General features: G+C 40.2%; 1 protein-coding gene across 2 annotated transcripts in view; it reads right to left on the bottom strand.

Annotated features, from left to right (window-relative positions):
* TMEM117 (transmembrane protein 117) overlaps nt 1-20,657 on the bottom strand; it is a 194,972-nt gene that overhangs the window by 28,093 nt on the left and 146,222 nt on the right. For both annotated transcript variants that reach the window (XM_072333610.1, XM_072333601.1), the window contains exon 6: nt 12,434-12,593. In XM_072333610.1, the coding sequence (XP_072189711.1) occupies nt 12,434-12,593 (160 nt within the window). The remainder of the gene's footprint in view (nt 1-12,433; nt 12,594-20,657) is intronic.

The raw sequence follows: 20,657 nt of genomic DNA, 5'->3' as shown, positions 1-20,657 counted from the left end.
TTCAAAGTGCATAAAAAGAGAAATGCAATAAACTGTTTGCACTACAAGAAAGTCTTTTCGGTATATATTTTACTGTTGCTAAAGTAATGCTAGAGGAATTCATACAACTCGCAGGACAGAGTTGCCACTGGAACAGGTGCCATATGGAGCAGGCAGAAACCAGCTCTGCTGCTTACTGTTGAAGTATGTGTACAAAATATCCATTTAATTTGCTTATAACTTTTCCAAATTTAACTGCTTGGGTTGAGCAAACTCCATGCCAGGTGTCTGCCTCAGGCTATTTTTTTTGTCTCCTGTTTGTTTCCATGTTTCTGTTTAAGGGTTTTGACATTTTCAACTAGCACCAGTTAAGCACTTCCAAGAGCAAGACCAAGAGAAAATCAGCTTCTTTGCTGCAGAAAAACAACATAATTTGGAGCAGAGACATTCAGTTCAGCATGGGAGTAATTCTGTGTCAGAGATGTGCCTTCTGCTTTCCCTGTAAATATCTGCCTCAAACTAGAAGAGTTAAGGTACCTCTGAAAAGTCATAACTTTCTCGTTTGTGAGAGCGGAGCTAGAAGTTCAGAAACAAGTATCTATGCAAACTGTGCACCACTACGTGTGCCTAAAGGGCTCAGCTCCCAGAACTTCTTTCACTGTGAAACTGCCACTTGGGGAAGAGAGATTGGAGCATCCTTCATTCCCCTTTGCCTCCTACCTCACTGCTTGTGGCTGGGATGTGGAGCTGCCATTACCAGGACAGCAGCTGAGGGGCTTGGAGCCAGCTTGTCTGAGACAAATAGAGACACAGTGACACAACCCCTCTTCTCCTACCTCCCCACCAGCTCTCTAAGAGACCAAGCACCAAGCCCAACACATCCATGTGGCAAGGGGCTGTGTTCCCCTGGGACACCCTGTGGAGGGAAAGGAGAGCAAGGAGAGAGAGAGTTGATAGGAAAACTGGAATTAGCTGCAAGAGGAGCTCAACAGGAGGGGCAAGAGGGTGTCATGTAGTAGTATTGGTGCAGGAGGCAAAGACTGGATGACCTGTGCAGAGAGGAAAGGCCCTTTTTCATAAAAGAGGCTTAGCCATGGTGATTATGAGGTGGGAATATATAATGTTACAGACCCTGCAGTTATGCACTCTGCATCTGCAACAGGAGATGGGAGGTGTATAAAAGTAGGTTGTAAACGTAAGAAACAGAAGCAGATCTAGAAACCTTTACTCATTATAATGGGAGTCACCACTGCAAGGAAGAACTGATTTTTTATGTGAAACACTAAGTGAATTTTAAAAGCAAAGTATTCCCAGGCAGTTATAAATTGTTTGCCTTTTTTTTCAAGAATCCACCTAAGTTTCGATTTGTTCAAGTGACAAGTGCCCATGGCTGGTATAAACATCCATCAAGGCTGGACATGAATACATATTCTCCACTGGGAAGATGAGGAAGGATTGACAACACCACTGTAAGTAAGGTAGTAAGAATACTGTAGTGATATTGTAGGGATACTAAGAATATTGTAGTGCCTAGTACAGGAAAAAAGTAACTTTCTTTTTTTAATAGATCCAAATGCATGACACAGTCATAGCCATCACTTAAAACAAGCAAAGAGGCTGCTTCTACAACCATTTGGGAAATAGGACCGTTGGTATAATAATAAATAAGATTACATCAAATAAATATGTGGCTCCATCTATGCCTAGTGAAATTACATGCTAGATTCTTCTCCCCCATTTAGCTAACTGCTCAGCTAAAGGATGGGCAATAATATACATTTTCATAATAATATCCTCAGACATCTCAAATTAGGGACCCTTTGACTTTAATTTCTTCCCGCCTCAATATGAAATGTGGACAATAAGAGACAATAATACTCCTGTTGTGAAAGCTATTGTGAAGATAAATACATTAATGTTAGAAAAGCCCTCAGGAACTGCGGCAATTATTGCCACAAAAAAGCTCACAAGGAAATGAATGATTCCATCTTCATATCAAGGTCTCAGTAGTGCACAGTAAGTAAGGCCTACGGCCACACAGTGCACAAAAAGGGTAAAACAAAATACTGAATAGCTTCTTGCTAAGTGAACGCCATCCATCCAGTGCTGCCAACGAGACAGAGGTCCTGTGGGAAAATTGGTGCCAACAGATAATTAAAGATAGCATCACAATACCGTGGGGGTGAAAAGTTTATTCCAGTGACCTTAATTCTGGCCTTTTTCTTAACTCCTGAATGCATGACTCTGCAACTTCAGTAGCGCTGTCTCATTTTTAACATCATTTTTAGGTACAACTCTGTATCTCCTTAAATTACAGACTGCTTGTTTCTGATGCTAGGCTTGTTTGTGTGCTGCCTTTGTCTTCTTCCCTCTATAGGGAACACTTTGTCTAGATATGCAAATCTTTGCAGCCCGACCTTGAGGAATAGCAGAAGTTTGTATAATTTAGATTAGTGCAGTAATTGTTTGGTCTAGATGCCAGGAACATCCCTTAGAGAACATTCATCCATTCAGATGTAGCTGCCGCTTCACAACTTAAGGTCAGAACAAAAGGACCAGACTGAAGCCAAGAGAACATGCTCAGAGGGAGCAGCCACTGGTGTTTGCTGCAGCTCAAAGCTGTCGGTGATCAAAAATGCTGTGGGAGAGTCTGGGTGGTCAAAGCAGCTCTTCTAGCCATAGGAAGCAGGAATCAAAGTCATCAAAAAGTGTTGTCGTGGACAGCAAGCAGTCCCCTTTGCTTCCTCAAACACTGCCTGCCTGATACAGCAAATCACTTCTGCTCTGTCACCCAGCCCTAAATGCTGCACATGGTATCACTGCTGCTGCTGAGGATTTTCTGTTTCTCTGCTCTGGGCATACAGTTCTGAAGTGGAATGAAGTGCAATCATAAACCCATAGCGTTCTGCGCAGTGGGTATAGGTAAGCCCAAAGATCACCTGATGGCAAAGAGCCATCCAAGGGGGATTATAAGATTATGTTCTTAAATCCATACCAAGATACATCAGAAAGAGATGTACACTGTTTTTTTTTCGTTTTCATCTCCAGGTGATAAAATGGATTACCTAGCCACAATTTATATCATTTTATTTCTCACGGAGTACCTGATATGAGAAACCACATCAGAGCACAACTCACTGAGAGCAGATAGGGAGTGAAATTGAAGATGATTTTGTATGAAAGGCAGAGTTGGAATGCCTGCCCCTAAAAGATGAAATAAAACCACTGCCCAAGATGACCACTACCAGAACAACAACAAAGTGGTGTTCTGGGTAACTGTATCAGGGAACTAATGCTGCAGAGGTGCAAGCCATAAATGTACTGACAAAAAGATATGTTTCCAAGGTTACTGAGGAGGAGATGAAAACAGAATTGGTGAGGGCACCTCCTTGATTAACATCTTTTTTTAATCTGTGTTTGTACCATTTCCACAACTGCATCACCTTTAATGCTGCTACAGCACATGTTGGCTCATGCAGAGCTTTAGGGAATCTTAATGAAAAAAAAATTAAAAAATGATATTGCAAATACTGCCTAGGCACAAGGAAGAGACTAAGAGATTAATTATTTGGGGACCAGCTGAGAGGTCATACAGCCCAAAGCTGCAGCCCACTGCAAAGACTAGCTGGAGGACTCCATAGGCATGCTGATTTAGTTGTTCTGCTGCTCCAGTGGGAACCACAGATTTACACTGTGTCAGGCAGTACTGGTCCCCAGTCTATCTGTCACATCTGGTAAGCGCTAGGCTGGGGAAACACCTCTCCCTAATGGGCAAGCAAACACTGGCAGGTTCTAGGAAAGAGAAACTTTTTAGCTTCTGGTCTGCAGAAGAGGAGAAGCTTTGCTGAAATAAGGCCACACTTAGACAATACATATGACCCACAGGGACATGACTCCAAGCACAGCACAGCTGAGTAATTAAGTGTTAGTTCAAAGTTAGGAACCACTGCAACTATAACTTCAAATCATTAGAAAGGACTAGGGACAATTACCTATTGATATGTACAATAAAGTCTGGTTCTAACAGATGCAAACATTTCTAATGTACTCATTATCTCAAGACACTCAATGATGAAATATGTAAGTCCCTACTGTCATAGAAAAGAAAAAAGCAACAGCTGTATTGGACATGAGAAGAGCTCAGAATAAAAATACACATACCTTTTTGTTTATTATTCATAAAACAGCCTTCAAATTTTCTGAGGAAGCATAAACAATTGCCATTGAATCAGCTTTGCAGAAATAATGCACATAGGCCAACAACGTTAGGCATATTCTTGACACTGTTTGATTAAGTGCAACCAAGCTGGTTTTGCTCAGTGCTGTCACTCAGAGGACTTCTATGTCCACGTATCACCTGTCACTACATCCTGTAAATTCAGTACACTGCATGGCTAAATATACATTGTTGGTAGGCATAAAACTTGTCACTCTATCTAGTGATGGCTCACTGAGGTTTATCTTGCTTCTTTTCTCAACTCACATGGTTGCATTTACAAATTGGATACAGCTCCACTACTTTAGAAACAGCTGAATCTGTTGAATCTCATCTCAGATTTTTCACTCTGAGATAAAAACTTGCACTTACAAGGCTCGCTACAAAGCAGACTTCTGGTCAAATAATATATTCCTAAGCACCGTTGTGGAGCACTGAAATTTATCTGAATGTCACCGTTACTGTTATTTCAACATATATCACTGCAATATAATATTAAGCAATGCAGCACTCCTCAGGCTTACACCTCAGCAACAAAGCCTATCACACACTGATGGTAGCAGGATCTGTGAAAAGACTGTTTGCAATTATAGAAGAGACTACTTCTGTGGAAGAATTGCAAACAATCTCCAGCTTTTCCTGCTTCTAGAATTCATCTTTTCTGTGTACTTGGGTTGGATACAGCATTTGCAGGGGAGCAGTGTGTGAAAATAGCAAGTCTGCTTTTGGAGAACTGCTTCATTATGCCTGTGAAAGAATGGCTTCAGTGTCACATGTATGGCAGATACCCATTGTCAAGGTAAAAGGGAACAACTGTGACAAATGAGAAGCTTCCTGAGCTAATTCATTTTGTGTGTAGTCATCTCAGAGCCAAGGGGGCTGCAGCTGGGACTGCTGCCTGATTATGCTGAAAGCATTAGGAAGTCAGACAGCATCCTTCTCTGAGCACCTTAGGGGCTAAGCAGACAATCAGACAACTAGGGAAAGAAAAGAACTACAGTTGTTCCTTCTCAGCAAATGAGGAACTGTGTCACAGAGCTAAAAAGTGTCCAGCTCTCAGCTGCCATGGATTGGCACAATAGGATTCAGGGCAGCACAAATATAACAAGTTACAGCAGTTGGAAGAAACTTCCAAATTGAGTCTATAATGCCTGAGACAAATATAATGTGTCCAAGTAAGATTTAACCATCCTCAAGCAGTCCAAAGGAGGAAAAGAACTTAAAATTACTGTACTTTGTATGTCTCATTTGACAAAATCCACAGCATAAAATGATGGCACCGGTTATCAAACTGGACAAGCAGTGAATGAAAACACTGCAGTATAAACCAGGACAGCTCATTAAAATGGCAAGGTGTAGACTGCACAATAACGGACAACATACACCCATCCATTCCCTGAGGGGATTCATTTTACTTTGCATTTTCTTAGTCCCAAACTAACTTGAAGAGTTGAAGAAATAAACTGTACTTTATAATGGGGTCTGGGAAGGGGCCAAATGAATGTTTTAGGGATTTTCAAAAGGAATTTGTACATCTGCCTCTATCTCAAAAATATTCCAGTGAAGTCTTCTGGGCTATAGTTACACATAACAACACAGTACTCTCCTCATTTCCCCATTTCCTCACCACCCTTTTACTTAAGCTCTACATACATTTCCACCAAACTCAAAAGGGATTTCTCTTGAAAATAAAAGTAGCGCATTTCAAATGCAATACATTATTCTTTGGTGCATTTCCATTCTAATTGCTTTGTTCACATAACATGCTAACATGAAGAAGGAAGGTGGAGGGTGCATGCACAGATTGTTCTGAGTCTGTGCATTCTCACATACCTGCCAGGAAAGGGACAGCTTTGCTCTCTGAGGCTCTCTTCACTACTGTTTGCTCCTGAGCTGTCAAGTGGAGCATTACTGGGATGACAGTAACTTGTCCCTGCCAGAGCATGATAGCCAGGAAATAACCCACTCCCTTGATATCAGTTGTAGACAGAACATAAAAGAAAGATAGGAAGAAACTGGTATCTGATGGAAGGAAGGAGAGCTACTGTTCTGTGTTCAAAAGCCAAAGTAGCAAGACTTGACAACTCCAAAAAAATGTAATGTACAGAGACAAGGCCATTCACAGAGAAGGACCCTAGGAGCTGAGAGGGAATAGAATCAGGGCACCTGATTTAAATTGGCCAAAGGGACATTCGATACTGTATGACATAAAGTGGAAGGAGTTTTGAAGAGGGTGCAAGTTCCTCTGGCTCTCTTCTGTTGCTCAGGGGGCTAACAGGGCACCACTCAGGGGGTGGTGAGCAATTTTTTGTGCATCACTTGTTAAATACATATATATGTATATATATATTTGTCATAATTATTATCCTTTCCTTTTTCTCTATCTTAGTAAATGGTTTTATTTCGACCTGCAAGTTCTACTTTGTTGTTTTGTTTTTGTTTTTTTTTTTCAGTTCTCTCCCCCACCCCACTGGGAAGAGGAGGAGTGAGAAAATGACTGTGTGGTGCTCAGCTACCAGTTGAGTTAAGCTGGTTACCTCACTTGAACTTGTCTTCTTTTGTTCCAGTGACCCCGCAGTTGATGAGAGGTAGAGCACTGTACAGCCATCCCTCACCACTGGGCTCTTCAGCAAACACATTAGCTCAACATAAAGATTGATCAAAATACTTACCCATTTTTCTATGCTGCTTGACAGACGTGTCTAAAATTGGCTAGTGACAAGCAGAATGAAACACTCCACATAATATCAGGAAAAAAACCTGTTCCAGGTATGTGGCAACAGGCTCCTCGCTGTGAAATAGAGCCATATGGCAACAACTAGGGATGCCAGTAAGAGGAGTGGATCTGCTGTCATTTTTATCAAAGGTGAATTTCCATCTACCCTGGCTCTGCAGAAACACCTGTCACTGGTCATCTGCCCTTCTGTCTGAATTCCCATCTTGAAAGGGCAAGCAGTAAATGAAGATAAAACATAATGACCCCCTGCATGCAGAAGGTCTGAGTGTCAAAGATGACGTGCATGCTGTTTGGCAACTTCACCAACACAGATGTTTCTTATGAGTTTTGGTTTTTATTTTATTCCTGTATTTGCAAATGCTACAAAACGTAGCACAGGTTTGAAGGAATGTACCCTGACATTCAAATATTCACTTCAGAAAAGTTCACGCTGGTTGGGAGGCTTTTAGAAGGACAGTTGCAGAAACCAGCTCTGATCAAACAGCATGCAAGTTGAGAAAAGAGCACATGGAAGCCAGGCTGGCAAAAGGGTGAATTTTTTTGAGCTCTTCATTCAGAGTTTGGTGCCTTCCTCAGGAAGAAACTATTGGTTGGTAGTTCTTGCTGCTGCTTGTTAGGAAACAAGGAGGTGGTTACACCAAATATACAGCTGGAAGGATCGACTCTGACAGAATGACAAACTATTCTACGCTTTCTCTGTGAACACAAAATCATATATTGCTTGGTTGCTTGGAAGGAAAGCTAATATACCTGTCCTGCATAAGTGCAAATCAGTACTCTACTCTTACTTGCACTAATTAAATTATTGCTATCAAATTTCAGCTAAAAGTCATAGACAAAGTAGGTTTGCAAAGTTAAATAGACTACCTAAGAAAGTAAAAACACTCAAGAAGTCAAGTTTTTTGCCCATTTTGTGTGGACAAGACAGTGTTTTTACTTCAAGAATATTTTAGCTTCTTGAATGCACTTGATGCTATTGGTTGTTGATGGTGGTTTTTAATGGACTCACATTGCACTCAACACTGCAAACAAAACAGCTTGTCCATTAGTGTAAAACCAGGACAACACAGAATAAATGGAACTGTCCCTGCTTTATATATATTTTAAAAAGAGTAGATTCTGTTTCATTTTGCTGCCAAAGTTTCTGTTAAACAGACATATGTAAATCATAATGAATGTCACAAAGTAGCTAAATTAGCTACTTTTCTTTAGGGAAATGTGAAGAACTAGAAGAAAAAAACACAGACTGAGGACAGGTTTTCCTCAATCTGTTAACCTTCTGATTCTCTTACTAATAGTCCTTCAAAGACAGAAGATCGGACATTCTGCAGCAGAAAATGAAGTGACAGGATACCAACAAAAATGTCAGTTTTTAACTGCAGTAGCAAGGAGTGATCTCCACTTACATGAAACAGTAATTAAAATTCAGAAATATTATGAAAAATGCATTTGAAAATCGGTTATTATCTTTTCCATGTGCTGATACACTAACACCTACATTAAGGCAGATGCAGCACTACTCATAAAAAAACGTGGCTAATTACCTAACTCTCTTTGACCTCAACTTCTATTAGGTTATCTAGATGGAAAATTTCTCCCTGTTTACAACCATATTCCCATCTGGAATTAATGGGATTATTTCACAAGTTAGGTTTTGGATACATCAGAGATTCCTTAAAGAATCTTAGCCATAAGCAATGCCTGACTTATTCTCAGCTAGACTTTAGACCACTCTGACTTTGTATTTGATTGTGCTGTCAGATAAAAAGTTGCAGTGAATCATAAGAACAGGAAGAATTAATACCACAGGATTTGCAAAGTGCTCAACAAGGTAGCTACAGCTACGACGTGTAACTCCACAGAGATGCTGAAAAGCTCCATGGTCTTCCAGAAGTCTGGAAAAACCTGCTCACGGAAGACACGAAAGGGCTGAAACAATCCATCAGCCCCAGACACGTGAGACTTAATAATCCAGGCACCACAGGTTCCTACCCATTGGCAAACTCACTGAGAACATCATTAGGAAAATAACACAGAATAGCACATAGCCTATTGCCTGATCTGCTGTCTGCTTGCTCTGATTGGAATGTGGGATTATAGACACATTTTTCATACTTACTCACTCAGTTCACAGCTTTTCCATTGCATATGGGTGTAAAAATGTAATTTATTTCCTTAAAATAGTAAAAGTTCTAGTACACGATAATAGCATTATTACACATCCAGCTTTATTACGCATGGTCTTGCACCCAGTCTGAAATTAAGGCTAAAAACAGAATGAGGCCTGTGTAGAGCAGGGAATGCTATAGGTGCCAGGAACACACATATGTCAGTGTCTCAGCATCTTGATGATCAGGGCAGGCACAATTAAACATGCTTGGGAAAAATGAAAAGTTCATAAAGCTGTTTCTTACGACAAGCAAACATATCCCTTAAAATTAATTGATGCTTACCTGCATTGGACTGAAGTTGATCTGTTGTTTCTCTGTGGGAAAGTGTGCAATCTATTTTTAAAAATCAGTCTTATTATTTACATTGGATAAAACGTTCTCATAAGCAGGATTAGAATAGAGGCCTCTCCAACTCGCTAGAATGTCAGTTATCTGATGCACTGCCCCAGACACAAAGACTTTTCTGCACTGCAGCCTGGAAGCAGTGTGAGAAGAAGAGATGTCCCTACCTGTGGGAGTCAGACGTGGCCTGAGGGTCCCCTTGATAAAACATGAGAAGAGTGACAATAGCTGAGAAGGACCTTGTGGTTCTGTGGCTCTGGACTGATGCTAAGCCACACTCACAGCCTCTCTTCTGCACGTGGCTGAAGGGATGGTTTCTCTGACAACCCCACACTGGGTCTGTTTATCCTCAGAGGAGGGAAACTCGCACTGGTAGGGCACATGACATCTCAGTCTACTGTGTATGCTTATAAGCACTTCAGCTGTACTTCAACTTCTCCACTGACTCTAAGGAGACTCTGATTAAAATGAGGTGGAGATATACACACAGCAGACATCTAAAACAGGTAGGTGTCTTTTTTATTTCCTCCTTGAAGTGATGTGTTGGTGAGATCAGTGGAAGCAGCAGGAACACAGTCTGAGCCATAAGCCAGCCTCACTACCAATGTGGTCGTGCTGGAGTCCTGCAGCCTCCCTCATGATTCATCTTCTCAGGTTGACTTAGTATTTTTACTGTCATAACTTTCACATTTACATTTCAGTCACAAGACTCTGCCTTCGTCTCCATATCTCATCTGTGCTTGCCTCCTGACTTGTCCCCTGAACATCCCATTTATCATTTGGACTGAAGGAGCCTTTACACATTAAAAGGACAGAGAGGCTGGGAGGCAGCCAGAGCTTATTGCAGGATGGAAAACAAAGGTAAAAAGTGCACCTACCCTTAAGCATAGCTCATGTACAACTGTCCATATAAGTTTAGCTGTTCATGTTCGTCTCTTCACATGTCTGTCTGACTTATGTCTAATTGAAAAGAGTTAGATCTTCAGGGCAGAGACACTTCAGTCCCTTAATTCTTTTCTTCATGCTGCATACATGTGTCTTAGATAAACATTAAATTCTAATAGTACTAACCAAGCAAATCTGCCCTCCACAGATGTGTGATTATTTTTCACATTATTGAGAACAGGTTCCCATTCTTCTCTTGTTGCTAGAAGCAGTTGTACTTGCAGCATTAATGCTGCTGTTCAAATGGACAGAAGATGTTTGCACTCAGTAAATTACAAGTCTCCATTTTTGTTCTTATTTAACATCAGCCTCAAACAGAAATAATGCCAGGAATTTTTTTGGAGCAAATTTTACCAGGTTTGTTAAACCTGAAAAAAACAAACAAACAAAAAAAAACTGGAAATGGGCTACACTATAAAAATAACTTCTGGAAATGTTTAATTCTAAAGGGCACTTCAGTCAACGAATCACTATCCTGATCATTTTTACTTGTGATTTAGTGCTTTACTGTCTAAATCTGACTTTCTTGTAGTAGAACGGCAATGAACTACACTATAAATAAAACATGCCAAACTTAGTTCACATGCCAAATAAATAACTTTAAATAAATATATAACTCCATCGAACTATCATCAGTCAAAAATGCAATTAAGAGGAGATTCTCACTTTGTTGCTGCAAAAACATGAAATAGTACTTAGGACAGGCTGTTTCAAATAAAATTCCCTGGATTCAACAACTCCAAGGTTGAAGTACTGGAGCTCAATTTTTCAAAGTCAAAAGGATGACAATAATTATTTGACATCAAGACAGGTCTGTTTCTCTACCTGGCAAACAATATCAAGTTCAGTGCAGCTTGATGCATCATGCATTTTCATTCATGTTTTCATTACAGCCCTATGAAGTACAATCATTCATTTTACATCCCCTTGAATCTTTCTGAAAGAGCAACAAAACAAAAAATGAAGATAACACCAAAAGGCTAGAAATTGAAGTAGAATTTCATTTCCTATCCTTCTGGTCCTAACCATGAACAACAGTGAACACTGAACAGTGGTGGACATTGGAAAATAAAACTGAACTACTCACATTATGCAGCCTTAGTACAGCAGTGATAAATTCTGAGTGCCAGTGCAGTGTCACCTCTATGGTAATTACACAAGTAATAGATATCTCATTAAAGAGAGCTAACTGTCTCAGAAATGATCTTTCCTGGCAGAGTTAGTTAATAATATATTGGAGAGAAAGGATGCATCAGTTCTCACATTCTTTGCTAAGCTTCAGTTTTACAGCCTAACATGTCTAGAACTAACAGCAAAAGTCATTCAGGCTTTGACATTCCTTTTCCTTGCGTCAGCCCAAATGACACTGTTCTTCACAGGGCACTGGGTGAGCTTCTCACAGAAGACTCAAACTACCTATTATCAAAGGATAATGTGTGGCATCATACAAAGAAATTTTCTGGATACACACTTGTGACCCAGACTCCCTTCTTAACAGCTAGATTCCAACGAGCAGACATTGTGGAAACTACAGGGAATTACCTCCCTTGCTACCTTCACTATCAAGAAGGCATACGAGTACCTGCCATTAAAGGAAGTAAATAAACGTTCATATATTGATTTTCATCTATTAAAATGCCACCATAATGTACTATACCGAGTACTGTAAATGCTTGAAATACAAATACAAAACTCATTCTTTGTCTGGATCTCTCCCTCCTCTTTCTTTTTCTGATTTTATTTTTTTTTCTTGTTTTGTTTTGTTTTGTTTTTTGTTTTTTTTTTTTCCAGAAAACATTCTAATTTGGAAAGTTTCTTTTTGGTAGTCTAAGAAAAGATATCAGCGATGTTTTTACCATAAAAGACCAACAGGCTTTTTGCAAAGTCACTGAGAATGATGTTACACAATGCCTCCACTAATAGTGATGGCAAACTAAACATTTACTTTTCTCTACATAGTCTTGGCAAAACACCTTGTGCTCAAGTGGAAACAGCGTGAGCAGGAAGCCTTGGCAGCTGGAATGGAACATTAGGAAAACATACCTGCATGACAATAAGAAGGTCAAACACCAAGATGAAAGAAGCCAAGAACGCCCGTGAGACCTCATCACTTGGCAGAAATCCACGATTCAACTTGTCCCAGCTGATCCAGTCGGTAGTGATGACAAGCACAACTACAGAGGTTAGTGTAAATAGAACCGTCCTGCAGGGAAAATAAAGTAGTTCAGTGAGAATAAGATTGTAACAAAAATACAGCATTCTATTTTATCTACTTCTAGTGGTCAACCATTGCTTTACTATCACATTTCCACTGATGAAAAACCATTGAAGAAATCTAAGTGTCCAAACAAATCATGTAATTCAAAATAGGGAAGCAGTCAGCTCTTCCCTCAGTAAAAAGAAAGTTATTAACTAGTACAATACATGTTGCAAAATTAGGCTGGCATATATCACTCCTGCTCTTCATTCCGTATTTTTTATTTATGATAATCAATTAAATAAAATACAGAAGAACTATTAAAATACACCAAAGGCTATATAATCTACACCAAATTCAAATAAACAATTTTGTAAGGCTCCAAGGACATCAGAATCTCTGAAAAATCTTTTCTAAGTTGCAGGAGCCACAGGACATTAACTGTGAAGGCTGAATTTTATATAAAACATCCGTCTGTATGAAAGAGATTTTCATTGCACTAAATGAATCTTTAGCATTTTCTGTGGGTTGTAGAGAAAGATGCCACTCTGTATCTCCTAAGATGTTATTTGTGCAATTTTTTTGACACAGAATTTCTGAGACGTCAATGAGGAGTGAATTAAAAAAAGCAACAATGCCCACATACAAATGATGTGAGAATTCCAGAAGACACATCTGAGTACTTCATACAACACTGTGATTTGCTACTGAAATAAAATACTTTCAAATATATCCCCCAAAATAGTTCTGCCCCACTTCCAGCAGCGATTTGGTGTTATCTGTCAGAGAATGACAGAATCCTTGAATGGGTTGGGTTGGAGAGGACATTAAAGACCATCCAGTTCCATCTGCTCTGCCATGGGCAGAGCTGCAGCTCACCAGATAAGGCAGCCTGGGGCACCATCTAACCTGGCTTCGAATGCTCCCAGGGATGAGGCACCCACAGCTTTCCAGGGCAGCTATGCCAGCACCTCATCACCTTTCAGATGGCAATGATAATTGATTTAATTCCTGGTTCAATGAAAGCAGGGAAGTATGCCAGTAAACTGATGGGTAGCAAGGCTTCTCCCATTAGCAAGAGCTGCCAGAAATTCCACGCTGTAATAGAGGAATAACAACAACCGAAAGTATACATAGAGCTAAATTATTGTGGCAGTGTGGAGTTTTTTCTAGAGCAATGGAGTCTAATTTCCTTCAACTACTGAGGGCTGTAAAAACTGTAAAGAATATTTCCTATGACACTTCTAATCAGGGCAAGTACTGAGCAGAGCAGAAGAAAAGTCTGTATAGCAGTAGTCACAGACTACCAGTCTGCAAACATTCATTTTTATACATCAGTCTTAGCTGTGTCTTTATGGCATAAATGAGCACATAGGCAGTCATGTACACATTTGTACTCATGAACAGTTCTTCTGTGGTATGATGGGCCATCTTTTCCACAATATAATGAGACACAAAAGGACTTGCTGCTGCTACCTTTACGTTTGCACATTTGTTTTCATTCTTAACAAATAAATTCAGTCATATTCAACAATGTGGTTGCCACTATAACAGTATCCCCTAAGCACATTACCAGCACCTGGGCCAGAGAAAAAAAAAAAAAAAAAAAAAAAAAGAGATTATTATACTTAATTAGACCTCAGCAATACTCAAGCTTTCTTATTTCCAAACCATTTGCCTTGCTGCTGTCTCACCTGTGAGTACTGAAGCTGACAGACTCCTACAGATTCTACTTTGGCACATTTGGCTGTAAATGTTCTCACTTGAGATGAGAAGGGACCTCTCCAGAAAAAGCACAGACCTCAGCACTTCTCTACTGCCAGGTGGAGGCTGCTCTGGCTGCTGGATGCAATGACTTTCCTTATCCTCATTTTGCAGAACTCATGTCTCCTAGTGCTTTGCTAGTTTAGTTGAAGGCTGCACAGTTTGCTATGGGAGCCATGTACCCAGAAGTTATGCTCAATGCTTTTCCATTTCAGACCTCTTAAATTATGCATTTGCATTTTGAAGCCAGAGTGCAAAGCATATAAGGTCAGACTTTGGCTTGTATGCAAGCAAAGGAAGACATTTTTATGCATGCTTCATCAGCATGCATGCAAAGACCAGTGTATGTGCTAACGCCCTGATTTCCTTGAGGAAATGCATATACACTTAAAAAAAACACTTCGTAACTCATTCTGAAATGTCAAACAGGGAGGGAAGGGAGCATAAAATGGGCTGCTAATAAAATAAGGAAATGTGAGACCAATAAATATGGTTAGAAAGAGACATTTGAAATGGTTGCGTTAGTGCTCAGTTGTCTTTTTGACCTATGATACCGGAACAACAAAATATTCAACACATGTTTTGGGAGCTGTTACAAACTGAGTTTGTCTGGGTTAGAGTTCACCCCATTTCTTGTGAAAGTACAGCATTGCCCTGGTGTGGTGGGGACTAAGAGAAACTGAGGATTTAGCTTAACCTGACCTGTATCAGATGACACAAATGTGAACTACTCCACAATATTTAGGCCAGTGAAGTTTGTCCTATACTTTGCAAGCCACATTATTGCAAAGAGCTACGTCATCACATTATTCACAGCACTGCTGGGAGGACTCCTCCATCTTCTGCTTATAGAAGGGCATATATGAAGAGAAAGGCAAGAGAGGGATGACTTTTCTCTCTAATAGGCATTAGGAAGTGCAGCTTCTTCCTCCTTATCACAGATGAAATGCCCTGTCATTTTTCACTTCTAAGTCGAATTCACTGGATTGAATCACTGTGTGCCCTGGTCACCTAATCAGATATGGTAACACAGATTTTACAGCAAAGCCCTTACTCTCCAACATACAAGGGTGCTCTGAAGAATAAAAATGAACAATGCCTGAAACAACAATAAAATAAAACAACCACTGTCCAAATCAAATACATACTGGGAAATAAAAATTATTAGGTAGATCCAGAAAAGTCAGAACTATGATTACCACTGTTAGTAATAGTCTAAAGTCTTCAGTTCTACACAGAACTGAAGGAAAGGTTGAAGACAGGAACTTTTCCCTGCCAGGCACCTCTTAATAGCAGATAATTTTTAAAAACTCATATCTCCACAATCTTTGGTAGCTAAGACAGAGATTTGTCTTGAATTTGTCAAATCAAATCACACATGTCACACTAAATCCATACTGCTGGCCCTATTTTGCCAACACTTTACAAGGGTCAAACCTGCACTGAAGGCAGTCATGCATATTCTATTCTGCCTCAGGAAAATATCAGACCATATATTTTTTTTCTGCTCTGTCCATAAATTTCACAGTGTGCTCATGGAGCATGCACTGGGCTTCATTAGGAGGTGACAGACTTCATGTGTTCACCTAGAGACAAACTTCATAAACCCTGTGCACATTAGGCTGGCATGCAGTTCACTTCACAGCTTATGCTAAAGAAGGAACTCTGTTAACAGATCTTCACTGGAAGCAGCTTGCTTGGTTTCACTGTGTGCATCCATACATACCTACACTGCCCAAGATGCAAGGGCCACCACGAATGTTATCCACTTGTTTTAGCCTCTCAGGCTGAAAATACTGTGCCTTTCTCTTAAACAACTACTTTTTCAAAAATCACATATAAATCTCTCCTCAAGATATCAGAAACGCATGTGAAATAAACGAGAAAAACCTGTAAAGTGTAATGGAAAAAATAATCTGGACACAAATATCAAGGATGCAAAGCCACTGCATTCATTCTATCACAAAGAGGAAAAGTAATACAAGAAAAATAGGGCCAGTTGAGGCCAATATGCTTTCCCTAGAAAAATATAAATAATCAGAGTAGTGTCTATGTAGGTGAGCATAGATGTGCAGAAAATGATCTGAAGTTAAAACACCAGGGCTATCTTCATCCACTCTCCAAAAAAATTGAGGATAGGGTAAGATTTCCTAAAAAGCTGTTCTAGGAGTACAAATCTGAAATGTTCAATCAAAGAAAGAAAAACACTCAAAACCCAGTGTGGTGAGTAAACCATACTCTGCAAGAATCTAAATGTTCTTGTCAAGATCCATTGCCAGTATCTTTCTCCAGTAGTTGTTTCCATTCCTACTCTCTGGTCTACTTAATGTATGGTATCATCAAATAGTGTCAAGACTAATGATTTTTCCCATTTCCTTCTGGCAGGGCTGGCTTGTTTCCACTTCTGAATAGTAGGGATAACATGTGATACTCAGCTTTCCAGGATATCAGGAGCAGGAGCTGTCATATTGCCTCTAGGATGTAACTGTGTTAACAAGTTACCTCAGAAAGAAGCTTCACTCTGGAAGACTAGCCCATAACTCTTCTCTGTTTATTCTGCACCCACTCCACAGTAAGCTTATGAAACGTGAATGGGATGAGCCCAGACTTAGTTGTGGAGAAAACAACGAGCCTTTTTATTCCTGGGATCTGCAATGGATTCACTCAGTCTAAATACATAACTGCATTCAGATAAATTAAAAAAATTCTCAAGATCCATAACTAGCAGGAAATAAAGACCATCTCCCATAAGAATCTAGCACTTTGGGAACTCCTCTTCAAAGAATGTGCCTGGGAACATAGCAGCTTAGACTGTGCAGTTCAGAATGCCAATTGCCTGTCATATTGGCAACTGCAGTCTGGCATCTGAAATGCCACTGGTCCACCCCATGCCTTAGAAGTTCTTGAAAGAGCACTGTGTGCCAGAGCAGCAGATGGACTCCAAAACACTAAAGTATGTTCTGAAGGAAGAGCCGTGGGAGACAGTCACAAAGGGAGAGAAAGAGAACACACGTGCTTTGCAATCTACAGCAATCGATATCCAGTGTTGATGCAAACCTAAGAAATTCTGGGTTTTTCTCAGAAGTGGAGTGGGCACATCATTTAGTTTTATTTGAATTCCAAAATAATAGCACTACCACCAGCCTTACTGGTAAAAGGGATCTGTAAACTGTCCATGCCAAGTGACTGTTTTCACTCAGTAACATTAAGGGCCATGACAAAGGTAGTTCAAACTGGAAGGTTGGCTTGCCTGTGATAACTTCAGTAGATCAATATGCAAAGCATGAACTTACTGATATTCCTAATTCTTGCCTGAGAGAAGACACAGTGTGCTGTGGTCATCTTAGGTCCTGACTGCCTGTGGACACCATCAAATTCCACACCAGGAATCCTCTGTCCATAGCACATTCCCTCCAGAGCTATGCCAGAAGCACCACTGACTATATTCAGCCACATCTTGAGGGAACAAAACAAGCTTCCTGCCTGTGTTATTTGTCTGTACTAAGTTGAAAACTGAACAAAACAGAATTTGCATATAGGAATATGAAGACAAGCTAAGAAATACATATATATATATATATATATATAAGCTCATAGAAAACTTCAATGTTGGGAACAAGAACTGCTTCCAATCTGAACCTCCCATTTTTCATGTCAAAAGCAACAGGACAAAGTGTACCACTAAAGCAAGTTCTGGCCCATGTCAGAACCTCATTTCTCAAACTGCCACACAATGAAAGGAAAGCTTTTCACTGTTCAACTATCAAATACAGTTCTTTGCCCAACCATACACAAGGGGAAGATAATACTACCTTCAATTTACTAGCAACTTTGTGCTGCTCTTTGTAGGAGCTACTTAGAATTTTCTTCTGTCTTGCATGACCCTCTGCCAAATCTTTTATGAAGCTGTAGCTTTGATGATCAAATAGCAAGAATTCTGCTAGGACTGACTGAAGAGATGAAAGGCAAACTCTGACCATTTTCCTCTTCTTCATTTTGTCTTTTCCAAGAGGCAAAAAGCAATACCTTGCCCTTTGACCATACCTTCTCCAGAAAAAAACACACACCTGTGTTGTGTCAAAAGTAGCTCCTAGATTTATATGACATTGTATTGTGAGAACTTTTCATCACACTTTGACCCATAATTTCCACTAAGCTGGGTTATTTAGAAATTGCTAAATATAGCTAAAAAGAATTCCAGATATTGCTTAGTACTATGTACATTTGAGACAGAAGGAGACATTAATGAAAAAATTAAATCTTAAATTCTGTATTTCTATTATTGTTCATTAAATAAATGAGAGCATGTAATCCATACAATATGTAATACATACATGGGCTTACTAATTAAAGAAACTAACAAGCATATATTCTGAGTATATTTACACACTGAATAGAACCACCAAGCAGTTAGCCACTATTTGTCAAAACTTCCAGCTTCAGATGGCGTGTAAGAAACAGAAAAGCAATTCTAATCAATGTTTAATAAATTGTTATTTATGTTTTCTGTTGTGGTGGTTTATAGCGTCAATTTTTCACGAATCTGACAAAATAGTTAAAAGCACCCTGTGAAAATGGATACAGGAAAGGAAGAACAAATTTTACTGCTCTTGATATTTAAGAGCATTTTCCAGTCCTCAGGAAAGCAAGATCATCCATCAAGTTAAATACTTTCCATAATTCTTAATCTGAGAATCAGCACTGGCCAAACATACTGTCCCACAGTGTACAATAACGATAAAGAACAATGCTACTGCAGATGTTCATATGCAAATGCCAACACTTTTTATTTCACTTGTTTTAATTAGGAAGAGTTCTGTTATTAAATCTGTCAAAAATAGCAACTCTAAACCTGTTTAAAATAAAATATTTCATCTGCCTGTTACTTTGTGTCAGCACCACTTCTGCAATTAAGCAATTGCAAGGGACAGATGCTGTGCTGGTGAAAGGCATCTGGGTTCCCCGGAGCGACACAGATTTGAGACTCCAGATAGTCTCTGCTCTCCAGCCTTGAGTGGGACAGAGCTCTAACAGAAGAGAGAGCACTGGGCTGGGAGCTCTGCTTGCACCCACCAGCAGCACATCAGTGTGATGCATTGTCATGAAGGGAAATGGTGCTGAGGGACAGACAATGTACATGTGTCTTGTGGGCTGAACTGAGTGCACCTCCATCCACTACTGCAACCCACTAGGAGAGATTCCAGAGAGATCATAGAATCATAGAATCACCAAGGCTGGAAGATACCTAAAAGATCATCCAGTCCAACAATTCACTTGTTACCAATAACTCCCACTAAGCCATGTCCCTCAACACAACTACCAGTTGTTCCTTGAACACCCCTAGGGTCAGTGATTTCACCACCTCCCTGGCAGCCCACTCCAGTGCCTGACCACCCTTTCTGAGAAGTAATACCTCCTAACGTCCAGCCTGAATCTCCCCTGCTGCAGCTTGAAACCATTCCCCCTGGTCCTATCACTAATGACACGAGAAAAGATGCCGACCCCTAGCTCACTACAACCTCCCTTCAGGAAGTTATAGAGAGCAATGAGGTCTCCCCTGAGCCTTCTCTTCTCCAGGCTGAACATTCCCAACTCCCTCAGCTGCTCCTCATAAGGCCTGTGCTCCAGACCCCCCACCAGCTTTCTTGCCCTCCTTTGAACACGTTCCAGGTCCTCAATGTCTTCCTTGCAGTGAGAGGCCCAAAACTGGACACAGTACTTGAGATGTGGCCTCACCAGTGCTGAGTACAAAGGAACAATCACCTCTCTGTTTCTGCTGGCAACACTGTTTCTGATGCAAGCCAGGATGCCGCTGGCCTTCTTGGCCACCTGGGCACACTGCTGGCTCATGTTCAGCCAAGCATCAATCAATACTGTCAGATCCATTTCCTCTACGCAGTCTTCCAGCCATTCTGCCCCAAGCCTGTAGCGTCACCCAGGGTTGTTGTAGCCAAAGTGCAGGACCCAGCATTTGGTCTTGTTGAACCTCATCCCATTGGCTTCAGCTCAGATCTCCATATACTCCATATACTCTCCAGATACTCCCACTTCAAGGGACAAATGTGTGGGAGAGACATGGAGTAATAATACCACCAGATTTCAGAGCTCCATATACCTTGTGGCATGACATACAGGCTAAATAAGAGGAAGATAGTACATTACCATCAAAAAGATATATTTACCTAAAGTTAAATACCAATTAGAAAAAAATGTTTTTTAATAAAAAACATTGAATTGCATTATTATTATTATTATTATTTAAATCACAATGGAATATTTCTGATTTCTTCCCTACAGCTGGGAGTA

This window comes from Excalfactoria chinensis, chromosome 1 (assembly GCF_039878825.1).
Source record: "Excalfactoria chinensis isolate bCotChi1 chromosome 1, bCotChi1.hap2, whole genome shotgun sequence".
Classification (NCBI taxonomy): Eukaryota; Metazoa; Chordata; class Aves; order Galliformes; family Phasianidae; genus Excalfactoria; species Excalfactoria chinensis.
Note: the sequence above shows the minus strand (reverse complement) of the source record. Positions and strands in the feature narration are given on the sequence as shown.